This window comes from Anoplolepis gracilipes, chromosome 9 (genome assembly GCF_047496725.1).
Source record: "Anoplolepis gracilipes chromosome 9, ASM4749672v1, whole genome shotgun sequence".
Taxonomy (NCBI): Eukaryota; Metazoa; Arthropoda; class Insecta; order Hymenoptera; family Formicidae; genus Anoplolepis; species Anoplolepis gracilipes.
The window spans coordinates 10,657,649-10,685,292 of NC_132978.1; the positions used below are offsets into that span (position 1 = coordinate 10,657,649).

At 30.9% G+C, this 27,644-nt stretch overlaps 1 protein-coding gene across 3 annotated transcripts; it reads left to right on the plus strand.

Annotated features, from left to right (window-relative positions):
- The first annotated feature begins 273 nt into the window (after positions 1-273).
- On the plus strand, positions 274-27,096 carry LOC140669475 (uncharacterized). Of its 3 annotated transcripts, XM_072899349.1 has the most exons (10): positions 274-407; positions 6,201-6,296; positions 16,101-16,289; positions 16,523-16,876; positions 17,092-17,414; positions 18,182-22,322; positions 22,680-22,943; positions 24,672-24,859; positions 25,675-25,858; positions 26,238-27,096. In XM_072899349.1, the coding sequence occupies exons 2-10, from the start codon at positions 6,255-6,257 to the stop codon at positions 26,511-26,513; spliced, it is 5,961 nt and encodes a 1,986-aa protein (XP_072755450.1). In that variant the 5' UTR covers positions 274-407; positions 6,201-6,254; the 3' UTR covers positions 26,514-27,096. The 3 variants fall into 3 exon arrangements, with proteins under 3 accessions (XP_072755450.1, XP_072755451.1, XP_072755448.1); XM_072899350.1 differs by lacking the exons at positions 274-407; positions 6,201-6,296 and adding an exon at positions 12,333-12,614; XM_072899347.1 differs by lacking the exons at positions 274-407; positions 6,201-6,296 and adding an exon at positions 13,399-14,111.
- Positions 27,097-27,644: the final 548 nt, after the last annotated feature.

Here is a 27,644-nt window from a genome sequence, read left to right on the forward strand (position 1 = left end):
TCATCTTTGGATGATCTGTCATGGCGATAAATCACTTTGTACGAAAAAAAAACTTTATTACATTTTTGACGTTTTTCCAAGGATACAAAATATCCAGCGGAAAGATCATACGAGCCGGCTGTCCGAAGGTCATCATATTTCTAGCACGATACTCGACGTTCACCTGATACACTCTATCTCCCTCCCCAGGTTCCCTTTCAGGTTCATAAACCCTTCTCGTTCACTCTCCGTCGTCCTCTTACTCTTTTACCAAACCGACCGGGAGGGAGAAGGACGGAGAGGGAGTCGTAGGATGAATTAGAGAGGGACGGCGGAACTGTCAGTGCTGCATTGGTCCTCCTCGCATAAGGATTGCAGAGATCATCTGTGATTACCTCTCTCGCCGAGTCCTTTTTCTCGAGACGACAGTGAGTTTACTCTCTTTTTCTCTCGTGCATGCTTCACTACCGCGCCACGCCACGCTGTATTTTATCCACTTACTCTATCACGAATTCTGTTTCAAGTACAGCATGTCTGCTTTATCGTATTTTAATAATGTAATTTTAATAATGTAACAAATATAGTGAAAGAGACTCTGAAACTGATCCAGTATATTTCAAAAATTTCAATAATTATTTAAAAATGCGTGTTTTATTTCAAAAATATATTATTTGAATTTTTTTGGGGGGGGTAATATATAAACTATAAAAAAATTATTTCTTTTCTTGTTATGTTAAAAATTTTTATAAAATTTCTAAAAAAATATTTGATCAATTTAGTACTATACATTTAACAATAAGCATAAATTGGTAGAATTTTATATATTATATTTTGCAAAAAAATTGAATACTGTGTAATATAAAATCCAATTTTTTTTATTTTAATTATTTTAAAGGGCTTCAAATTCATAAATATTCTTTAATTAATCTCTTTAACAAATGTTCTTTAATTAATATATCAAATTGATTCTCCTTTAACGAAAACGTTAGGGCATCTAAAAAATTGATCTTGCTTTTTAATACTACGTATTTTCAGATGTAATTTTTTCAGACAATTTTTCAATTAACCGCCTTTATATCACGAATCATTAACGTTTTTCGGAGAAGCATAAATCAAATTTTGCATGCCACTCTAATTCCCATTAATTTATCGTGCTGTTGAAAGTTGGTCATAGCGTTCTCGCTTCCAAAATTCATCCATCTTTTATGAAATATAATAACTATCCCCAGCGTGGTTAACGCCGTAACTAATGATGACGCCATTATCTTGTTCATCCTTTTCCTAAAATTGTGGTTGATAAGCTATGTGAAAGCATCATTAAATTGTTAATTTGAACAGATATTTATTTTATGGACGCGATGAAATATTATGAGGCGCCATTTTAAGACGTATAATTTGTTTCTTAATAATTAAAAAAATAACCCACATATATAAACAAAACTAACAAAAAAAAGTAGATATTTTTTTTCTTTTTGAAAAATTTAAATTTAAATTTAAATTATCTTTGATATATCAAATATTTTCTACGTTTGCTGTAAGATATTTTTTAAGACTACAAAAATTCCAATTGCTAACCGTTATAATCTCTTGTCAAAAACATACGGAAAGTCATCTATCTTTATAACGTATAAAATCATGCAACTTGTCACACGCTTAAATTCCAGTATAATGCGCACAAGTTTAAACGTGAATAAGCGACGCGAATATAATTCTCAAGTGCCGCACACGTTTTACGTCAGTCTTCTATGTTAGACTCTGATAATTACTGGCAATTATTCCAAGAAAAAAAGAAATCGCGTCTACCATGTGTCTGGTTTTACCGAGCTGAGATGAGAGATAATAACGAATGTAAGAGCAGAGAATTGCCAGACGAATGTTCTTAAGATGCAACTATTTAATTGCATCGTTACGCACAGTTTCTTAAATCATCCCAAGCATCACTGTTCTCTTATATCGTCCTCTGTTCTCAAAGACGCTATTAAAGCTATATAACAATAATTCACTCAAATTTGCTATAAATTTGCAGCTACTAAATATTGTTTTTATCGTGTAATGCCATTTACCAATTAATCAATGCGAATAAATTATAATTTAACTTGATTTAATTAATCATTTAACTTAAATAAAAATGAATTATTGATAAGATAACATATATTTAATTAGAAATCTAAATATACGATACTTATATAGTACTATATTAAACTTTGACAGAACACATTATTTATATATATATCCAAGATTAAAAAAAAATCTTTATTAGATTATAATATACCGAGAAGTTTCATCCCGGAGGCATGTAAATCCGAAATCATAACTTTACAGAAACGAGAAACTTTACACAAACGTAAAATTTAAATTTAAATTTAAATTTTATATGTAAGAATACAATTTTTATTTACTTTTTAATAAAAAGGCATTTAAGAATATTAATATTTCACTTAACACGGCATTTATAAATAAAAATATATAATACTATTTTATATCTTACTTTAATTACCATTTCATTTCTTAAAAAAATGAGGATATACTCTTCTGTTATGAAATCCCCGATATGTTATTTAAATTTATAAAAGACTCAAAATTAATACTTCATTAATAAAAATTCAGATAATATATTCTCACCAGTAATTATTCGTATGAAAGAACTCTATCGTGCTTGTAAAAGGTTCAATAAGAACTGCATTACGCATGGCACTGTATTTCTGTTTTGATGCATCAAGTGCATTCAACTACATACTACAAGAATGCTCGCGCCTTTTCTCCTCGTTTTCGAATCGAGCATGTGCATGCCATGTGCGAATACGAGTCTAATTGTGCACGCATGCACGCGAATCGCACTTGCCAGTTGTTCGTACATGCATGGACGAGTAATAACATTGAAAATTCTAATACCACAATTTGCATATCATTAAGTTGCCGTAAGAATTTTTACTTTTCATGATAAAATCTTGTAAATTATTCTATTATAATTAATTTAAAAAATTAAAGGTTTTTCTTTCTATGCACGTTTTTGAAACTGTTTTTACTTGCGCGATTTTATGCGATGTATAACTTAGTTTTACATTATTTGCTCACGTCCATTATTCCGCGTAATTTATCGACGTAGATACGTCGTTTCGCAAACTTTATCGTAAATGACCGCGCGCACAGTTTAATTATAGAAATGGAGTTGTGTACCTGAAAAGAGAGAGAGAGAGAGAGAGAGAGAGAGAGAGAGAGAGAGAGAGAGAGAGAGAGAGAGAGAGAGAGAGAGAGAGAGAACGGTGACCATACATGTATGGGAATAGCTTATGGTAATCCTCTCGCGAAGAGAGTACGTTTTTAGTAAAACTATAAATAATCCATGCAATAAGAGCATGTGAAAGTTGAATACCTGGGTCACTGGACGTTTTCGTTCGCTTGTACATATGCCATCAAACTCGGACAAATTCATGAAATTGTATCGAATCAAACATATGTATTTTACTATCTGAACCATGGTTTAATCAAATAAAGAATTTATTTTAATCAAATGAATGATTTATTTTAATTATAAGTGTACCGTTATATGATGAATTGTGAAAGAAGTTTTTCAAAAAGAACAAATAAAACAAACAAAAAATCAGTTTACGTTTCTTATTGTTAATTTATGACATTCTTATTTTATGTTGGTTGGTAATAGATATATATGTGAAAATTATATGAAGAATTACAAGAGACTTATAAAAAAGACAAATCGAACGAGCAAATAATCAATTTACATTTTTTATTTGTAATTTATGACATTCTTATTTTATATATATGTATATAAAATAAGAATGTAATAAATTAAGAAATGTAAATTAATTATTTGTCTTATCTATATATAAGCCTCTCGTAATTCCTTATATAACGCATATAGCATATTTGTAATTAAAATAAACAACTTATTTAATTAAACCATGGTTCAAAAAGTAAAATTTGAAATAATATTTTAAGTTGATCATATGAGATATATATATATATATATATATAATCAATTAATTTATTGTGTATCTTGATTGTAATACATTTATATTTTATTTACAATAATCTAAAAAACTAATTGATTTTTTATGCGATTATCTCTTCATCTATTTTTAGCGCACGATAATGTAGAGATGTATTTTTATGTTCGGACAAAATTGCAAATAAGTTGTGAGCCGCTATGTCTCTCCGTTCTTAACCATAAAAGTCTCATGATTACGTCAGGGGTCGCGTGAGTCACAATGCTTGCTGGCCTAAAAACACTATTACAACCAGTCACCTCGTGTCAATAATTTCCTGAAGAGAATCTTATCAAGGACGCTGATCGCACGAATTTTAATGAATCGCGTTATGGATACATTGCTCTTTTAAAAAAATGAACGTTATCATTAACCAGATATTCAATTAGTAATTATTTTCTCATTGTGTGGAACAATATAAGATTTAAATATTATTTTTATACACGAATTATATTCTATGTATCATTTATTTTTCTCTTATATATTACGTCTAGTTTTGCTCATGTTTTATTATATAAAATAGTTTTATAAATTAACAATACAAATAAATAATTATTTGTACTTTTATAATAAATGTGTATTTGTTTGATTGCTTTTCTAGTTATTTTCTTTTTTAGTACATAACATTCGAGAAAGAAAAATATTTATAAATAGTACAAGAAATAAAAATATATATATATATATATGCAAATTTGATAACTTTTAAATATTATTCCAAAATAACTTATTATTCCAGAATAACTGATCATTCTTTAAAATTTATTGTTTTAGTTTATAATTTAAAATAATTAATGTTTTAAATAAATATTTCCCATACATTTTTCAATACACGTTTTGATACGTATCATTTTTAGAAAAATAAATTTTTAAATAAATATTTTATTTAAATAAAACGTTAATAAAATAATTATTTTCAATAATCTAAAATATGTCCATCACTGGATGAGAAACATATGAAAACGATAACGTAATAACATATCAAACGCGCCCACGTTACTGATCCACCCACGTTTAAACGCGTTTGACTTTATAGAAGGTAGATCGCTCGAAAGAGTAACAATAGCCGAGTTCAACCGCTGCTCCACCCGCACAATTCGAATTTGTTCCATTACAATTACATTTGCAAACCGCTCGTGAATTACGCTCGGTAATGTGACAGATGAAACAAAAGTGAAAGCTACCATACGCCATTGAACCTTTGATATCTGTCCGCTATAAAATCACATATACTTATGAAAAAAAGTTTCACATTCTTTTTACGTAATTTCAAAAAAAATATATAGTATGGATTAAAAATTCACTTCTTTTTAATTTAAAAATTTCATAAAACATTAATATACTATTTTTATGTGTTATTTAATATATTTTTAATTAGTACTTTATAATCGAAATATCCAATATATCGTTGAATATGTCAAATTCTTGTAAGAGTGAAAAATTCTGAACGGAAAATAAAACATATTTGATTGTTCAGTAGTTGTTATGATGTATTATGGAAGCACTTGCTTTGTAGCTATAATACCGCATACAACTCTATTTTAAGTATAATTATTTGGAACTCGAGGAACTACATCGTTTCCCGCGCATACTGAAACTGAGCTATTTTCATCTGCAATATTACTACTCTGCCAGTAGCGAATTACAGATACGCAACATTTGTCTAAGTGCGTTTTAGTTTATGATGCTGGTATACGACTACCTTTATTGAAACGTTACAAGACATTTTTTAAACTAATTGCAATATTTCAATTTAATAAACAGAAAAAATGACTCGCAACCTCATAAGAAATGTGCACATTTGACAAAATTTTTTACTTCCAAACATTATTACTCCTCGAATAAATTGTTCTTTTTTTATTTTCTTCTGAATAATTATATTTAAATATATGTATGTGTGTAAAAACACTGTATTATATTGAAAACATTGTTTTCCAATATTAAACTAGTATTCTCAGATATCAACAATATTAAATTAGTGTCATATAATACAAGATGTCATATTACTAATATTTATATAAAAAATTAATATAAATATTTATTAAAGTTGTATCGGTATCATTCTTTCAATAAAAGATAATGCAAATTTTTTATTAAAATTAAGATTAAAAAATTCAAATTGGCAAAAATTACATGTGAATAATGCATATTAAGATTAACATTAATGTTCATTTTGCTCTCTTTAGAATTGAAAAAAAAAATTTTCGTTATATTTTTCAGAACGAGAACATCTCCCGTTGCGCGAGTGATCGCAAAGTAATAGACGACTGAAATATGGCAGCATCACAGGCATCATCGCGTCTCGAGATGCTACAGGTAAAATAATCAATTTTGCTGTCTTTACAAATGGTAATATTAAAAAAGATAAGTTTCTATCTGCAAATAAATTAATAGTTTTATTTGTGAATAACATGTAGCATGGAATTCTTTAAATATTTTAGTATATAATTAATAAAATAAAATATATAAATACAATAAGGTACAAGTCAATTCTCTTTTATCATAATTTTTTAAATTCCAATAATATTTTTTTAAAGTCATGACATAATAAATTAATATTTTATTTATGTAGTTCGATAGTTTCGTGAAAATAGATCACCGCGCGCGAATTATTTACGAAGATGTTACATAAAATAGAAACATATCCATGATAAAATGTTGTTTTTACGAAAACGTAATAATTTGTACATCGATTATTTGCGTTGTATGGTTCTGTTTCTCTTTCCCTTTCTCTCTCTCTCTCTCTCTCTCTCTCTCTCTCTCTCTCTCTCTCTCTCTCTCTCTCTCTCTCTCTCTCTCTCTCTCCCTCCCTCCCTCCCTCCCTCCCTCCCTCCCTCCCTCCCTCCCTCTCTCTCTCTCCCTTTCTCTGTCTCTCTTATATTCTCGAAATATCTGGTAGACCGCTTAAGGTAACTCTGATGCGTGTTCTTTTGGCCCACGTATCGTTTCTGTATCATGCGAATGCTTATATGGCATCTTGTTCAGGCAACGCACGTGCAATGTGCAACCCACATACTGATACATCAAAATCCGATCGACAGCTGATATTTCGACAAGGTTAGACCTCTTCCACCTACTCTTACATCTTACATAGTATGTTTCCTAACACATAAACATAACTTCAGATATATACATAAATAATTTTGTTTTTACAAATTACAGATGTTTATGTTTCGATAGTTTTTGTATTTGAATAATTTCAATAGTTTTAGATAATTTCCTTATAATCATTTGATAAGAATTAATGACAGTATACTTACAGAACTGTGTTAAACTGTGTCTACTCATCACTTTTAACATTTTCTGTAAGAACAATTGTTTCAATATAAAAATGTACGCAACTCATGTATATAAACAATTAGATAGATATAATCTTTTTTTGTTTCTGAGTGTTTTTAGTTTTGCTGAATTTATTTCTAAAATTATATCCACATGGAAAATGCATTACGTACTTTAATAACTGACTTTAACTTCTCACACGACACACCTCTAAGGGCAATTTTCTTGGAAGAACGCAGTTCCAAGTTATAGAGCGAGACAAGAATCACGAGACTTGAAGACAAAAAAGTGGACGCTTGGTTTGTCAACCATAACAAACTATTGAGACTCGTAACCATAATACTGTGACGTCATTTCCTTTGCATTGAGATGCGACAGACAGATTTCTCAGATATTTTTCTTTCGCGTACATGAATCTCTTTAAAAAAATTTTTTACTATTGTTTATAAAATTAAAGCATATTCTATTTTCATAAATATATTCATAATTCTGAAAATATTTTGTATGCTTTAATAATACACCAAGTATACTGAATAATAATTTTTGTTAATTTTTTGTTATATTTTTCGTAAATATTTCTATTTGTAGTTATGTATGTAATATTAAATGAATTAAAAATCTTTTGATAATATAATGTAAAATTCAAAAGTTATACTTAAAAACGAGATTTAATAAATCATTCTCAGGAAAAATTTCTCAACAGTTTGATTCAATTCTCAGATTCAATGCTTCATGTTCATATTTATCATTTTTCATGCCTCGGTTATTAGGAATAATAATATTCTTAACTAAACTTTAATTCTAGCATTTCCATAATACATGTCATTTGTCTTAAGAGCAAGAAAACAAGTAAAGTCATATTAGATAACTTAAATAGCTAGTTCTATCTTTGTTATGATTTTTATGTTAATACAGCGAATGGCTTCGCACATTTGTTTTTAATTACCAGATAAGGAGATTAAATCTCGATATAAAATCTTTTGAATTTTTTGAGCTTGTTTAAATATCCAAAGTATGAATTTTTGGTAAAAAATTATTAATTGGGTCTAAATCAGAAATAATTGGTAAAGTTCGAAATATAATCTACCTAGTATGCCGAATTAAATTGTATACAACTAACACGCATGGTATACTATATTACTAATCTACCAAACTTATGAATATTATCATTATCACAAATTGAGATTAATTTTATTACAAACTGCAATAAAAAATTAACTATAATAAAAAATACAACTAATTATATTATATATCACATAACAAAAAATATTTATATCGTAATAGAGCGTAATATAAAATAAATCAACAGTCATGCATTATAGAAGAAAATAATTCATTTTTTATCAGTTAAATTCATTAAGTTGAACTAGTAAATTTATTCAGTGATAAAACTTGCAACTATTCATGATTCGTCATTGCATCTCTTGGAAGTTGTTGTTTTGAGTGTTGTATAAGGTATCGTTGTGAGAACAGAAAATGAATATATGTAATAATTCTCAATAAAATCTGAGAATATTAATGCAGAGGAAGCTAATGCGCACTGCATTATACGCAACATATTATACGATTCGTTTCCAGGCGTCTCTTGGTACTAACGCGCATAAACGATCAAACAACCGAACGAACGACGCACGCAGTTTACGATGCCCACGCTTGACCTTCCAACATTAGAGGAAGGTATAAGTCGAAAAAAATCTCGAGCGAATATGAATGCATTACGTCATTATTACTCGGGGAATCCGATTCGATCATAATTATGTACAATTATATTTTCACACATAATTTATTGACTTGCCAATAAATTTCAGAGATATTTTCAAGATCGACGATTTATAAAAGATTAAAAAAAGTTCTGAAAAATCTTTTTTACAAAATTATTAAAGTGCATAAGAGAGAATCTGACAAGTATTTATAATTTGAGACTAAATGATGCAACGATTAAAAAAATTTCTAGAAAGCTACCTCATTTTTTACAAGATAATTACAGTGCCAAGTAATTATAACGTTTGCTAATTATAAGTCATTTTGAGACATCATGAGGAAATGATATGTATCTACAAAGTATTCTAGAACTACCGGATATCATTTACATTACATATTCTTGATTTTTGCTATAAAATAACACAAAAGAAGAATATTTTCATTGAAGGAAACATCCAACATAAAAGAATTTAAAACGAGATTTTGTTTTATCAAATCCGTAAACACATTTTTCTGACATCCTACGGGCACGGGGATGTTGGGCACGTATATTTCACGCGAGCGTACACATTCAACACGCACTGATACGAGAGAAAAAAGGCGCGTGCGGCACGAAACATGAAGCTCGTACGTATAAATCTGAAACGCGAATTTGGAACAGCAAGGAGGACCGCGGGAACGGTAGCGGTTGGCTTATAAATAATTGATGAAGAGAGGTACGATGCAACTACGCTTGCCGCCGATTTGTAATTGTAATTTCGCGAGGTGCATGCCCAGTTAAGCAAAGTAATTATGGGCAGATTTTGTTATCGGGACACGTGCACGATCTATGGAAAATAACGAGATGCGATTGTGCCACAAGATCTTGATCTCAAAGACCATTATTTTTCTTTCTCCATATTCTATGCTACTTGTTAACGTCTAACTTTTCTTACAGTACAGTGCATTGCAAAACAGGGATTAAAATCGATATACTACCGATAGAGATTTAGATTTTAATATTGTAAAATATTTTTTCGTCTTTTTTTTGATAATGAAATCACCACGATATCGTGTATATGACGTAAGGTCATATTTTTTTTTTCACATGCGAAATATTTATCAAACTAACACAACTTTCAAAATTCATTTCCAAGAAATGCTTCATCGAAAGTATAGAATATATGTATAAAAAGTTTGCATAGTCACACGCGAAAATTCAATTCGTCTTCAATAATGCAAAGTTCAAGGTTCCTCGAGAGCATTGTCGGTCATGCGAAATGATTGGTTTTCGGTCTGTCGAACGCTGTAATCGCAAAAAGTACCTGCGTCCAACATTTCCACAACTCTCCTTATCCCTCTTCCTATGGCAAACAATAAATTTTTAAATTCATCGTAGCGTTATTTTTAAGCGCAATATTTGAATGTAGGTGACTTGTAGGATCAATATTTTGCAGGCCATCCGCGAATAAAGAACAAACGTATAAATAGATAATTTTCAAATAACGATTAATTCTCGTATAAACGGATAAAAAACCATTCTCTTGGCAATATATTTTATTTTGCATTATATTTAAAAAAGAAAAAAATAGGTTATATATTATTTGGCAATGTTAAACATATTTAAAAAAGTGTTCTTCAATATTGTGAAAAAATAAATATAATGATGACACTTATGAGATTGATATAGATTAAGAAAGGACCATGAGATCATTTATATTATCAGATAATATTTAGCGATGTCTAACGATATTATGAAAAAAGAATCTTAATTTTTTCTACATTTACAATAAAATAGTAATTTAAAATTTCATCAATGTCTTTAAATATAAATTTACCTCCTTATTCAGTATTGGTGAAAATATTTCACTCCATCTCTATTTTAAAGAAATTATATTTCTTATTATAAATGCTTCCACAGGTTGTATTGACAACTAATTTCCATGGTAAAGCTTGTGGCATTTCCCGGCAATAAAAATGAAATTTTATGCGGAAAGCGCGCAAGATTTAGAAGAAAAATCAAAATAAATAGCACAAGCAAAATGATTTCTTTTTTCGTATTTGCAGTAATATTGTGAACTTGGTAGGCGGCACAAGATTACTTCCCAAGAAGCATTACAAGAATTTTCCCTACAAACTCGTCCTTGAATATCGCACGTAGCACTCTACTATATAAAATAAAAATAAAACCCGCACAGTGTATAAAAAGATTTGACAGCTTTAAATAATATGTCTCCATAAATTATTGTAATTTTGTAAAGTAAAACGTTTTATATATGCCAACTAAATTAAAATTAAAATTTTTAATAGATTAATCGATTTCTACTTGCAACGAACAACCCTATGTATTATCGCGAAATGCAAATGCGATAAAATTTACCTTATTGAGGTAAATTGACATTAACCTGTCGAAACAGTTAATCTTTTATGTTAGTGAACGAAGTCTACCGACACGGAAGTAATAAATCTTGATCTAAACCAACTGCCAAACATACGACTCGTTTATATCAATTCCTAAGATCACCTCCATTACTCTTTCCAACCTTGAACTTTATACTTCGATGAAATTTCCAAGTAACATCAATAGGTTGTCTCGAGCTCTTTGCGAGCAATATATTTGACAAATATTCTAACTATAATAGCTATAATGTCGTGAAATTTATCTTGTTAATGTTATATTTAAAAGTCTGTTAATATGCAATATATTAAAAAAAACATTATTTTTTTTTATATTTCTCTCAAAATATATTGAAGTATTTTTTAATAATGGAGAAAATATAATTTTAATAATATAATAATTGTCTAGAAAGGAAAGCACAATCGTTTTTAATATTAAAATATTTTTAAATTACGAAATATTTGAATATATCGCACAAAATAAAATTTATTTTTTTGTAATAAAAACGTATGAAAAAACTAGTAAAGTAAAACAATAGAAATAATATTTTTACCTGAATTAAAAATATCTCATGTTGTGAAGAAACAAGACTATTTTTTTAGAACAATTTTTTAATACAAAATATGTCAAAGTATTATTTCTAAATATCTTTAGTATTAAAAATTAGAAAGACAGCTCCTTTTTTACACAAGTTATTATATTAATAAAATTATCTTTTTTCAGTATTATATAAAAGCAATAATATACACGTTTTATGCATCCCTCTAAGTCAGTGTCTATTTAATGATTCTATTCACCTAGCTACTGATTATGTCATTGATTACAAAAATAGGAATGAAAAAAAAGTATTGAAGCGAATTGTTGTATGAGTAGCTCGACACTTGAGTCACGAGATACTTAGTATATATATATGTATGAGTTTCTTTTCGATCGCCTGCCAACCCACATTAACTGTCATCGTAGTCGTAAGGGTAGTACTGAGATGGACATGCGCGCTGCCACACAATATCAGTACACTGTAGTTTGTAACAACACAGTTGTGATGGTAACATTCACAGTGCCGCAGTTCTATCGACGCTGCAATGTGCGCGTTAACCGATTATTAAATCATCCGCCCCGGCTAATCGTATTTCGTAACTTTCGAAATTCATCATTTCGCGATTAACCACGCGATCGCCTGTGAAAACATTCAACTGCATTCACATACAAGTTGTAGTGGTGTATGTTCGCGTTTCTCGCTTCAATGTTGACATTGGACGCGTTTTGTCATGTTTCGTGTATGTGCAAATTTAATTGCATGAGTATCAGATTTAAATTTAACATAATGAATGCATATTAACGTAACGTTATTTCAGTAACGTTTCATTTTGTTTCGCAAAAAATGTTTTATTTACTCTATAATATTAGATTGATACTTTCTAAAAATTCGCGTTTTATTATTGTAGCTACATCGATTTATCAGAAACTGCCCTCGATATATGTATTTGTTAACGAGGACAAAATGTAAATAATCTTCGACTTAAATTTAGACTGAAATTAATTTACAGGTAATTGTATTTTTTTTTTTAAATAATCGACGATTTTTAAAGATTTACACTTTAATTATTTATGCTCTTTATTGCATTTTATCGATTAAACAGAAATTGTTCTCGTTATATTAATTAAATAAATTTTAGGAACTATAAAATAGTCTGTGTGACGTTATTTCATAAATGAATGTATTATCTGCTCTAAAATATAAAACTTTTAAAATTCACATAATTGTTTTTATTCTTTTTTTATTGCAATCTTATATCGATATTTAATAAAGAATGATTTAAATATATTTAATGACTAAATTTAAATAAATTACAAAAATTGTACTCTTTTCTATGTTAATAAATACAAAATTGTCATTATACGTGTAAATAATTAAATTCAGATAAATTACATGAAGGTATAACTGAATAAGCATAAAATTTATAATTAATAATTAAATACAAATTCATTAAATGCGTGAATAAAATATACTGATACGGAAAAAAATTATTTATAAAAATTTCAAAGATAACAGCAGCAAAGACATATCGTGCATATCGTGGCAGTTTAACTAAATTTTCGATAAGCTACTTTAATAAGACACTTTTTAATAATGCTCGATCTGCCTATTGAACACGTATGTAAGTACTTTCTTTTGCAAAGTTTGAGAAGAAAAGAACTATGAACTTGATGTACAGCGTCATGACCTTTAAGTTATCGATACAGGCTTTTCTCGTGTATACTATACATAACTTTATATTAAAGTTCTTTCGTGCATTCTCTGTTTTAGAAACTCAATGTTAGCTCTGCAGAAAAACATTTTACGAAACATAATTATATTTACTATATATTTTTAAATTATTTTTTGTCTAAAACTCGTAGGAAATTTGCGTAATCGATAAATAATGATGTCATGTGGAAATGTAAATTATAGATTCTGCGAAATCTGTGAATTCGACAAACAAAATTGAAATAATGATACGGATGAGTGCCAAAACATCAGATATCAATGATTCGTGATTGGATGAACATGCAAGTCAAGTTTTCAATATAAAAAAATTCGCGCGAGGGTTCCTTACAATACGAAGGTTCCTTAAGACATATCCAAATGACATCCAAAGAGAAAATTGATTGAGAAATTAATAAGAAATATGCATATTCGACCGCAACATCTGGGCGTTCGCGGAGTTTCCATGGACATGAAAACATGGGCTGCTCAGGAATGTGACTCCACGTTCACTAATTTGGAAACCATGGTATAAATTTTAAAAGCTTAAAAATTAATTAACAATATAGTGTAAGGGATATCAAGATATCGATTAATGTAAAATATCGAGATCTTAGAATACAAAAGTAATGGTAGTTTAATTAAAATTACTGGTTTATATATATTATAATTGCAAAATTTAATCAGTTAATGCAAATTATTGATCGATTGATACAAAATTAAACGTGAACGAAAATATCTTTCAACAAACATACTTTATTCAATGAGAAAACGAGAAAGACACATTGCAAGTAAGTAATCGTAAAACGGGCCAACGTCAGGCCTTTTGCAAGACACGTTGCGCGCGTTTATCGGCAATATTCTGAAGCGGAAAAGGAGAAACCGCAGACGCGAGAATGAAACGGGAATGTTACTTCCTCTATATATGGTTATGTATGTCAGAGTCATCGACTTCTCGAATCTCGAATAGCCCGTATGCCTACACGATACCCGATCCACCGAACCGTTTTTTTTTTCCATTTTAGAAATTGCTTACGTGCATTTAAAACGTATACAATTTTAATATGATCGCAAAGAATTCACCTTTTATTTATTAATCATTTATTTATTTGCAATTAACTATAAGATATAGAGTCACTCTATTTGCATTCCGTTCTATTCGCTCCTTTACTGTTTATCATCGGATATATTCTTTAATGCTTAGCAATCAGTTATTAATGGATGTACTATTAGCAAATATTCATGTCATAATATCATGTTTCACCAGCGGGTATAGCTATCGTGTTTGTAATGCACATCGATTGCCGGAATCTCGCAAAGGTATATCAAGGATTTGTCAATGCAATGACAACGTATTTATAAACACTTATTAGGTCAAGAAATGACGATAACTCTATGTAATCAATAACATAGTAATGAATAATTTAAAAATCTACTAATATGCTTGTTTACTGCATCTGAAAAATACTTCTGTGTAATGTTTCTACTATGAAATAATCTAGTAATACAATTGATTATTAAAACTTTAAACTCATCTGATAAAGTTTTTAACAATTTTTTATCTTTTCCGATTGGCCTATAATCATGAGTGTAATTAACAGTCTGTTGTCATTATTAATTACCTTCTGCTGAATCTCGAGTTTGCGTTTGTAATCGTAGTACATATATAGAGACAAAGTGTCCAATATGGCAGGTTCATTAGGAATGAATCAATTAGTGGCGCATCTGATTGCCAATGCAATCATCGATGAGATATGCAATTAGGAGAACTGAATGATTAGTGAACCGCAATTGATCTCTGTTCCATTTTTGTTTTCAAAATAACTATGTTGAAAATTCCAGACTCCCTCTCTCTAACTGCGTATAAAACTAACACAAACAAACTAGAAAAAAGTAATCAAATTGGTAAAAAAAATATTGCTTTATTTTAATTTATCTTTTTATCATAAAATAAAATTCAATACAAAACAAGTATTCCACTCTAAATTTTTCCGTGAAAAAATCTTCGTCCATCATCAATTATACTATTTTCTTGCATAACTAAAAATTGATTTATAAATTGACTATTATAAAAATTTCAAAACAGCTGACAAAATTTCATGTAAAAAACGAAGAGCACCGTGCATCAATTTTACCGCCAATTCTTCTACAAATATAATCAGAATTTTATTTCCTTTCACAAGCACAATTGTAATCGAATGAGTTCAATTATAAATGCAATGTCAAAAATAACATCGATGCCCTTTGAATTGAAGAATTGTAGAGAGAGGGTTGAAGCGAACGGCGCGAGGGTTAAAAAACGGACGATCCGCTTTAGCATAATAACGAGTTTACTAACCCCCTCGCATGTAGGTTAGAGGTGAATCGATGAGACGGTTGCCGTGTAACCTGCGGTATAGAGACTTGAGCGCGATACCGTGCGCTCACATGCGAGCCGACGTACGTAACCGCGCGACGTCGGTCCGCATTTCCACGCGACGACATGCCGAAACTCAAAGCGAATTATTCGGGAACACAGGCCCGCTTCCAGCAGAAGCAACTGCAGGAGAAGGAGCAGAAGCTGCTGCAATTGTACGACCAGCAGCAGCAGCGAGCCTATCAGGTGGTGCAACGGGGTAGCGCGGGGTCCAACAGTTCTAATCACGGTTCCACCGCAACTAGAACGACGTCGACAACTCATACGACCTCGACCTCGCAAGGTGGTAAGGTGAGTAATTTCGCGGAACGAGAGCATGGAGAATAATGCGATAGTAGAGTTTTATCATAATTTTACACATGCCAGCTTGGATCGTGATTCATCGCGCAATGAATTATTAATAAAAGTAATTCCAAGAAGTAAACAACAATTTTTTTTTTTTTTTTATTATAAAGATATACAAGCTACGGTTTTTTGAATTGTATCTATTTGAAACTTCAAATGTGCTGTTATAATCACGCAAGGTGAGGCAAATGTTCGATGAGAGGCGGCAAACCACCGTCAAAGGAATCGACAGGAGTTACCCGCTGGAACCGCTCGAGAACAAGTCGCGGAAGCAAACGAATACGAACAGTTTGACGCAAAGGAACGGAAATTCGATAGTGAATCGACAATCCGTCAACGTGAAACGTGTAACGCGCGCGGATGTCAACAGTAATGTTAACGGCGGCAAGCCCGTCGTTTCCTATCACGAAGAAATTTTACGCGAGTCATTCGGACCATCCGTACGTCGTCACGATGACGAGGATGAATACGGCGTCGAGAATCGCGTCGCCACGTTCGCTAACGGATATTATCGTCACGAAGCTGATAATGAGGTTGGTTGCGTGCAACAACATAATGTTTGATTTGATTCTTTCTTAATTTATGAGTTACTCATATGTGCGGGATTGTCGAAAATTATTGAAAATATTGAAAAATATTCTCTTGAAACGTGTAGCTTTATTCGATACAACAGTTATTTTCATCAAATATATTTTATAAATACATCTATTATTTTTTATTAAATTGATTTTATTATATATTAACGCAGCAAGAAGAAATATTGGATCGGGAGACGGCGGAGAGAAATCGCATGATGGCGAAGATCCATTTAATGGGATACGATGAGAGCCTAAAACATCCCGTGAGGAACGATTTGGAAAATGAGGAGTTTCCGGAATACCTCATGGTGGATGTGCCCGATAGGCTTCCGAAGAGAAACGTCACGAAAAAATTGTCTCAAGCAGAAGCGCGACTCGAACGATTCAAAAACGCAAATGCCAAAAGGAGCAACATGCCGAAACAATTAACTTCAACGAGCAACGTGATAAAAAAACGATCGGAACAAACGATCTCGACAAGATCGAACTCCGGGTAAGTTCGTAATGGTAGATAAAGTAGCCAGTACATATTACAAATTTTAATAAATCGTTAAATTTCATGTAAAGGATACTTTTTGTCGCAATTGAAAATTAAATTTATTTATACATTATTTATATAATATGCGTGCAAATCATTGTGAATCTCAATCATCGACAACCGCTAATAACTCGCCGCTAATAACTTGCCAGAATTAATTTCATACGCCACATTGATACAATTGCTACCCTCGACTATTACAGATATACTGCGCTAACAATGTGTATTATGAGAAATCCGTGAGAAGGAAAATAGATCTGAAGAAGAATAATATCACATGATTGTCTTGTTGTCTAATACATGTTTATCTAACCTTCGCCTCATCGCAAACTAGAATGTAAACTAGAACAAATATTAAAAATGGACAAACAGTGAATAACTAATTCGCAGAATCATGAATATTAAATGAATGAGTACTCAGAAGAGAATTAATTCCATAGTTCCTCTATTCCAGTTGGAAAATGCGTGTAAAATTACTTCACAAGCTTAATTATCTTTTCGTACGTATTCATTTAACCACAATTTACACGACGCAGATTTAACATTTCGGGTTGCGAGAAAAATAACTAGCCGGACGTCTATCACAAGAGCAGCTAGCGCTAATTAACTTGGGCGCTGAACCAAAATAAGGTCGACCGCTGTAAGAAAAAGCACGCATTTCTTAGTGTGATCTTGCTTCAGAAATCGTTCTACATTTTGCTTTCTCGACTATACGTTCTCAGACGGAGTGAGATTGCCGGAACTTCCTCAACCGGCACGAGAAGCGGAAGTAGTCGGATCTCAGATCGCAATCAAAGGATTCTCGAAAATGTGAAAAATTTTCTGCCGACTGAAACTCGCGTCGATAAAATAAGTAAGAGACAAAAGGAAAATTCGAATATCGAAATATTTAATGGACGCGACAGTTCGCAAAGTTTTTTCAAAAGACCTATAAGAGCAGAAAATACTTGGATTTATCCTAGAAAAGCTTCAAATGGCTTTAAATCACTAACGGCTGATGGAAAAATATTTATAAGACGTAGCATGAGACCACAATATTTTTGTAAAGAATCGGAACGATCTGGAACAATTATGAGCATTGATCGAAAATCTGATTCGTCAGGTTCACCATTATTTGATCAAAAAACGATAAGAAAACAAAGTAAAAGTCCGCATTTTTTCCTCAGTGAATCTGAACGATCTCGTACAATAAGTGAATCTAAATCACCGATATGGAATATAGGAGTTTCATTAAAACGAAGCACGAGTCCGCAATATTTTCATCATGAATCCAAACAATCCGAAACAACTGTGAGTTCTAATCAAGAAACCATCGATCGAGGAATATTAAAAAAGCAACATACAATTAATTCCGATAAAAAGCTTCAAACAAGTCTCGATCGAAAAACTTCGTTTAAATTGCCGTTATATGACAGAGAGATATTAAAAAAGCGAAACACCAGTCCGCAATTTTTTTCTAAAGAATCCGAACAATCTGGAACAACTATGAGCATTGATCGAAAATCTGATTCTTCAGAATCACCGTTATTTTATCAAGAAACATTAAGGAAAAGTCCGCATTTTTTCTTCAATGAATCTGAACAATCTCGTACAACAAGTGAGTCAAAATCACCGGGATGGGAGAGAGAAATTTCATCAAGACAAAGTACAAGTCCACAATATCTCCGTGAATTTAAGCGATCTGAAACAGCTATGAGTACTGATCGAGAAACTAAGGGATCTGAATCGTCAGAATGGAATAAGGAGATATTAATTAAACGAGATACGACCGATTTCAATAAGAAACTTCGAATCTCAGATACAAGTCTTGATCGAAAAACTTCATCTAAATCGCCATTATATGAAGGAGAAATATTAAAAAAGCGAAGTATCAGTCCGCAATTCTTTTGCAAAGAATCTGAACGATCTGGCACAACAATGAGTATTGATCACAAAATTAATAAATCTAAATCGCCATCATACAATCAAAAAATATTAAAACAAAGCACAACTCCAATATTGTCAAACGTTGATCGACAATATGACGAGTCTAAATCATCGGAAACGATTCGCAAAAAACGTGAAAAACACATTGCAAGTCCGCAATTTTTCTGCAAAGAATCCGAAAAATCTGCTACAACGATGCTGATCGAACCGAGATCGAGTTCATCAGACTCCTCTAAAAATATATTAAAACAGCGCAGTTATACTCCAGATGTTTCTTATAAACGATCCATGAAACCTTTACTGTCAGTTAATAAAATTAATTCCGTACACAGTAGACGTAGTCCGAATCCTTCAATCGTCAAACACGAAACAAAAAAATCTTTAAAAAAGGACGAAATCCCTAGCATTGTTACAGAATCTCGCAGATCATCAAGGATTTCGGAAACCTCCGCAGCATCGACCAATTCGATTGTAAGTCTGAAATATGGCTTAGAATTTGATAATATTTTGCAATCAGCAGGACTTGTTCGTAAATTTATAAAATCTCAAAATGGAAAACAACGCGAAGTCCGTAAATCTCCTCCGAAACAAAATATTAAAAATGTAAACGCTTCGATTGCAAAAAATAATCAATTAAAGAATCGATATAAAACTTCATCACCTTTCCAAAAAGCGAGTTCTCCATTTCGAGCTATCGAAAATAGAAAGAGAGCTACGCCAGAATCGCCTCGCAAAAGTATTACTCCAACAGAAGTCGATATGGAGATTCAAGAGATTATTATGACCGATCATCGTATCGAACACAATAAATTACAAAAGGTTGCGAGCCCAATATTGAGACCACAAATTGATGGAACGTATACAAAATTCAGCGATAAAACAAAATTCAAAACCTCATATACCTATCCCGTTCGCAAAATACAAAAGCAGAGAGCATCTATTTTAAAATCAAATGTCTTCAAATCAAAAGAAAATTACCCTGCAAAAAATAAAGGATTAAAAAATTATCAAACGTACCGAGAACGTAGCAAGGAAAGCGCGATCAGTCTGAATAAGCTTGATTGTAATCCTGTAAATAAAATTTCCCAACGTATCATAACTCGACCAAAGCAAGATGAAAATCGAATGAGTAAAGTTAAAACATCTCAAACACAAGAGCAAACATGGAGTAAATCCGTAAAAAATCAAGCTGACGATACTGCATTTCCATTCGGGAAACATGAAGATCGTCAGTATTCTACTCTTCAATCTTCGAAACAGACACGGGATCGATCTACGGAAATTCACATTTCGAAAGCGAAGTCTCCTGATTCTTCGAGGGAAAGGAAATATTCTGATGATATAGTTTTAAGTTTACGCGATCCTGAGGAAAGAAGCGGAGGAACGCGTACAGAATTCGATCAACTGCGAAACTTACATTCTGCGCGATTGGTGCAAGATTCTTTAAAAGAAAAAAATTTATCCGCGTCTGATGAATGTAATCGAAAAAGAACAGAAAACAAGAATGAAGATGTAGCGGTAAATGAGGTCGACGCCGGGATTGACGTAAAATATCGAAGTATAGCTGAAACCGCTTTGAATGAGGAGATTAAGGATTATCGAAAAATTACTCGCCCAAACTCCACTGATCAAAGTAGCGGTAAAAATATCATCCTTCAGGGAACGCGAGCGTCATCGAACACTTCAAAGGAAACAAAAAAAGAATATGGTATACAACATGACATAAAATCTAGAATTTCACCGCGAATCACGCCTTTAAGAAAAACTGCAAAAATTTCTCATAATGCCGACGCCTCAAAGATTTTGCCATCACAGAGAGTTGCATCGAAAATGAATCAAAATTCCACGTCTAAATTTTTAATAAACACCGTCAAAGGACACAAAAATAAAAGTGCGCTAATCGCGAAAAAATCGACAAACTCATTTAATAAAGCGATTGTAAAATATAAGATCGAAAAGTCGGAGGACACTACAAGAGAGCTTTCAAAAATATTAACATTAAATTGTCGAGAGAATAAATCTGAGAAAGACTTCGAAAGAATGGACTCTGTAGAATCGGCGTTAAAAAGATTTGACTCTATCGGCGTAGAATATGAACGTTCAGGCCCGACAAGGGCATCTCCAGAGATTTCCCTACAGATGATGGATGTGCAAACAAAAAGTTCTGTTAAGCAGGCAATCACTCCAGCAGGATCAACGTTAATTCCTTCTGAGATAACAGATAATACAGTTTTAAAATCGACTGCGAAATCTCCAGTCAACAAAGATCTCACAATTGAAAATTATCTGCGTAAAAATGATTTAAAAATTTCCAGCAAAAAAATTTGTTCTTCTAAAAAATTAGAAAAAAGAAGTGGAAACACGAGCCAAAACAAGAAATCGACACAAACTCGATCACCGACGTGTAAACGACGGTTATTCGAATCTGATTCAGGAAAAGAGATTCAAGATTCAAATTACGCAAAAATGCGTAAGAAAGAAAATTATTCCCCTGTAAGTTTTAGATTTCATAAGAATAAAGAGATTTCAAAGTTCAAATCTTCCAAGAAGGATGCAAAGGAATCAAAGAAATTGCAAGAAATGCCAATGTTTTCCGTAAAACCATTACGATCTATCGAGGATATTCGAAAATCAATTGATAACGAAGCAAATAAAATAATCCCTATAAAAGAATCGAGGTCAGCAATTGCAAATCGGCGTTCGGTTTCGCGACAGGATGTCGACGCGAGGAGATCGATCTCTGCAACCGATGCAGCAAAAAACGTATTTCTCGGGGACGATCCGGCGAGATTGACTAAAGCTAAATCCTGTGTATCCAGGATCATGAAAAGCCCGAGTCCTGATTCAGCTACGAGAAAGCACCACGAAACGAACACGCGAGCGACAAGAGGAAGCGCACCTTCGTCTCCTTCCAAAAGTCCCGATATTGCTTCTAAAGTAAGTATCTAATTGAAAAATTGAATACTTTTAAAACAGAATTACTTTCTTTAATCATAAAGATATTTTTGTAAGAAAGAGGGAGAAAGGGGGGAGAGAGAGAGAGAGAGAGAGAGAGAGAGAGAGAGAGAGATGTATCACTATTTTTCTTATCTCTATTGCGGAAAAAAACCGACTGTCCGAAAATATATTTTTATCATATACAATTAAATTTTTTACATATTATATATATATATATACATATATAGAAAAATATATTATTAAAATGCATTTTAAAATAAAATATCTCATAAAATAGTAAGTTTAAGTAATTCGTGTAACTTTTCACAAGTAATATATCGTAATTTGTTCCGTCAGTATGGCTCTGCAGAGCCAAAGAATCAAGAAGCGAAACCTTTGAGAAAGTCAGCGATCGCGAAAGGCACGGATTCGACCGGAAGTAAAGCGGCCACAGTCGAAGTTGTCGACACAATTGATGATGTCGCTCTCCAAAACGGCTCGCTATACGATTCTACGACAAAGAAATCTGACGCCTTTATGATCGACTTTGACGATCAATCAGCGAAAGAAGGTGACTTAGTGCCGTCGAAAAAATCGCCACAGAAGAAATCTTCTAGCAATGTAAGATTAATTTTATTTTAAAAAATTCAATACAAGCATTATTTCAAATTTCTTTATTGCATGAACCAAACGATATGAATAATAAAGACCCATTTGTGGTCTTTCGTATTATCTATGTAAAACTAACCGTTATGCATGCAATTATGTAAAACGTAAATTATTCTGCAATTTTTTTATATAAACGGAAGAAATCAACAAGAAAACACAAATATTAAAGATAATTGAATTTCATTAACATTTAATAAAATAGTTATTTTTAATTTCCACGTAGTAGTTATTCGTTTCTTAATTTTTAACATTGCATATTTCTTTATAACTAAGTTTATAAAAGTGCACTTGTGTATAAAATTAATACAAAAATGTAATTTTATTGCTCATTTTCTCTTTAAAGTTTAATTCATCAACAGTGTTTTATATGCAATCATTAATTGTATTAAAATATCTTATTCAACATTTTTATGAAGAAAATAATTAAATACTTAAAAAAGAAATATTTAAAGAATTTAATGAAAAGAATATCTAATGATTTTAGAATATTTTCGATCTATTACTCTAAATATTTGATATCTAAATTAATTGTAAAACAAGTGCATAGCCATGTTTTTGATAAAGGATATTTTTTAACATTTGTTTTGTATAACGAGGCAAAATTATTTTATATTTGGTTCTGTAAATAATAAACAATACTAAAAGCACAAATATTGCTATTGATAATACAGAAATGCATTATTTCTGCAGTTATATTATATATAAATAAATATATATTTAAATTATATTATAATTGAAAAAGTACATAAAAGAGTAAAAATTTTGTTTTAAGAAAAAATAAATTCTTTTTGTGATATTCTTGGAAATTAAAAATAATTATATTTTATTAAAAGTTAATAAAATTTAATTATCTTTAATATTTTGTATGATAAAATAAATATTTTTTTATCTTTCTATATTTTATTATGTTTTTTTCTTGTTGATTTCTTCCGTTTTTTTTTAAAAAGATAAAAAGTATAAAATAACATTCATAAAAATTTTTACATTGTCACAAAAAAAAAATTATTACACAATTTAATAGTCAATCCATTGAAAAATTACTAAAAGAGTGAACGGATTAAATGCCACAGTTTTATTACTAACGTGCAATTTGTTTCGACATTATTGTCGTTTCGAAGTAGAAATAAATCCGTATTTATTCGATCAAATCGTGACGGGTCGGCGGTGAAAAAAGACAGTGCAAGAGTAATGCTCTCTGAAACGCAGCGTCAAAATAAAATGTCGCTTCTCGTGACGCTAACCCGACCGGGCAGTTAATCGTGCATGGATTTTCCGCCCCATTTCCAAATTGAAAGTCGTATTGTGCATGTAAAAAAATCAATCAGCAGTGAATGCCAGCCAGGTATTTGACGTAAAACTGAATTATATTGCTACGGTCTTTTCACGACTGTGTAATTTATTTCGCAAACAATTGCAATCAGAATCAATTTGGAAATATAATCTGTCAAAAAAAATTGAAAATTCCCAATGTTAGTTATAACATCAAATCTCTTCAAAAAAGAATTGATGAAGACAGCTTAAATTATACAAAGTAACCTAAATTTTAATTTCACCGTTAAAAAGTTGTCAAAAAAAAAATCAACAAAAAACGTATTCAAATGCAAATTTTTTATAAAAATATAATTTTATGCATTTCATCTATTTATTTAATTTATATGTGCAATTTGTTTACTTATCTAGAAGCAACAAACAGTTTCCAGTGCATCAGAACGACCAACCTCATCAGTGTCATCAAACTCCAGTGCTAGCTTAACTCATGGTCAAGTTTCTAGCACGAAAAATAAGATGACAACAAGAACTAAGGCACCCACTTCCGGTGGCTCACAAACCAAAGGACCATTTTCAGCAAGATCCACCGGAAATTCCGCGTAAGTCTTTCCGAAAACCATATTGTTGTTTTGAAGTAGAAATAAATGTGTATTTATATATATAAAACAGTTTCAAATAAAATCTTTTTAAGTGCAATATATAAATGAATATAGATGCATAACAAAAAAAAATATATATATATAGTAAATAAGTAAATTGCATTACATAAATAATATTTATATTTACAAACTTGAAGCAAGAAATGAGTAGAACAAAAAATATGCGATGTTTGCAATCAGAATAATTATAACAGGCAAATAATGTTTTTTGAAAAAATATATATAAACATACTAAAGAGAGAAAGAAATGAAAGGGCAATTATACGTGCGCTATTTAGATAAATAGTATTAGTTGGTCATAAAATTTGAACACCATGAATTCTTGGTAGAATTTAATAGAGTTTTTATTATGGACATTAATGTTCTTATTATGGTGGATCTTAATAATATTTCTTATATTTTCCGAAAAAACTAAAAGTTTGATTTAAAAAGTATAAAAGCCAATCGATTACTTCCATAAAAGTTATTTACAACGATAATTTGTCCTTACCTCCAGCCAACGATACGTATGTCTATATATCAACGATACCAGCGATTATATCTAATGTTCGGATTATAAAATAAAGCTAGAATAGGTCTCCGCGCGCGCAAATAGTTTTAGTGTCAAGTGCGAACATAAATCGCACAATAAATTAGTGATTAGTGTATGAACGAACGCATATAAACATAGTTGCTAGAAAAAAAACTTCCAATTCTCGCAAATAAGAATTTTATATATTTTCTAATAAAAGATATTTGTGCATTATTAATTACAGGGATAATTTGGTAGCCTGTAAGATGTGCGGACGTACTTTCGCAGATGATCGAATCGGCTACCATGAAAAGGTCTGTGTGAAAGTAGTGAATACGAAGAGGAAGAAATTTGACGCAATGACGTTCCGAATCAAAGGAACTGAGCTCGAGCCTTTTGCTAAGAAAAGCTTGAATAAAAAACAGGAGGTCAGTATTTTTTTTAATCCTTGATTTTTATCATCGATTTGTAATTTATATCGTTTCATATTTTGCAAACACATGATATCGGTATGATTTTTTCAATTTCAAATTTTATTGACACATTTGAGTCATTTGACAGTCAATATAAATAGGATCAATTGTCAATTTTTTTAAACTAGCGATCGCGTTATTTATTTCAATCAATGAATATCTTCGAAAATCGATAAAAGATTTATGAATTAAATTTTATTGAATTTAATAAAGAAATATTATTAAATGTTGACGCGTAAAATGTAAGTGTTAGACAAATTGTCATAATTTCCGTCGAAGGCTGGAGGTATGAAAAACAGAAAAAAATAGTGATCATGTACTCACGTTGTTCCAGACGAAGAAACCGCAGCTGAAATCCGATTGGCGGCGCAAACACGAGGATTTCATCAACACGATACGTTCCGCCAAGCAATTGCAAGCACACATGGCAGCAGGCGGTAACTTGAAGGACTTTCCGCCACCTCCGCCCAGTGATACTAGTGATTACATCCAATGTCCGCACTGTAACAGAAAGTTCAATCAGGCTGCCGCGGAACGACACATTCCTAAATGCGAAACTATGCTTCATAATAAACCAGCGCACTTACGAGCAGCAAGACCGAGACGCTAGCAAGATTACGATGATCTTCCCGGCTTAAATCTTTCGCGAATCAATTTTGTGCTTTCTAATAGATTAATTATAGTCACTGTCTAAATACACCGTTTAGGTTCTTCCCTCTTCGCGGATTTACAAGCGTAATGTTTGCGTTACAGAACGCGATTCACTCGATTCGGAAATTTATTAATTTTTGCCCGTGTTTGATACGCAAATAGAAGATTATTCAGTTGAATTCTTAAAGATTATTTCCGTCTTATAATTGTCTTAAACTCACATTTTTGTAATAAATAGAAAAATTATGTGTTTATAAGTTTTTCTATATAATACAAAATCTACATTATTTTAAATATATATGACAATTTTTATAAATTAATTCTTCAACTAGAGCGTTGTTTGCATTTTACTACAATATTATAAATTTTATAAAGTAAATACTTGTATAAAAAGGGCAAAAATTAAATTGATAGCAATAAGAGTTGTTTATATGAACTAGCGGTATGTCTAGTCGCAAAATTCTAAATTTTTAAATTTTATTATTATAATAATTAATAAATGTTTAATAATTATAAAATCAATAAAAGTGCCTCTCTGCTAATCAGTATTGCTTTTTATCTACAAAGCTTTTTTTCACTCAATTGCAGTTTGAATAACTATAACTGTAACTATTAAATATTGATAAAATTTTTTACCAACATTTTATTCATCACGTTGAATTTTCTATTTATTAGAATTAAATGCATTTTTTAACCGTAAAGATTATATACTGAGATAATAAAATAAATGTAAAAGTGCGCTGATATTGTATACATAAAATAAATATATTATACAGCACGAACATAGTAATCAAACTGATTTTTATTTTATAACACGTAAATTTGTAGTGTGTAATAAATTACACGGTATAATTAAATATTACATTATTAATGTTGTAATATTGTAATCTTTTTATTTAATATATAATTCTTGTTATATTGTAACCTTTATAAAATACCGTGTAATTTTATATTTAAAAAATTTGATTATAATTTCGAAAAAACACATTGAGAAATTATATGAACGAATGTGATGTATTTAAGCTTTATATAAATATATTTAATTGTAGGATTAATAAATTTTTATTTTTATGTTTTGTATTTTCTACTA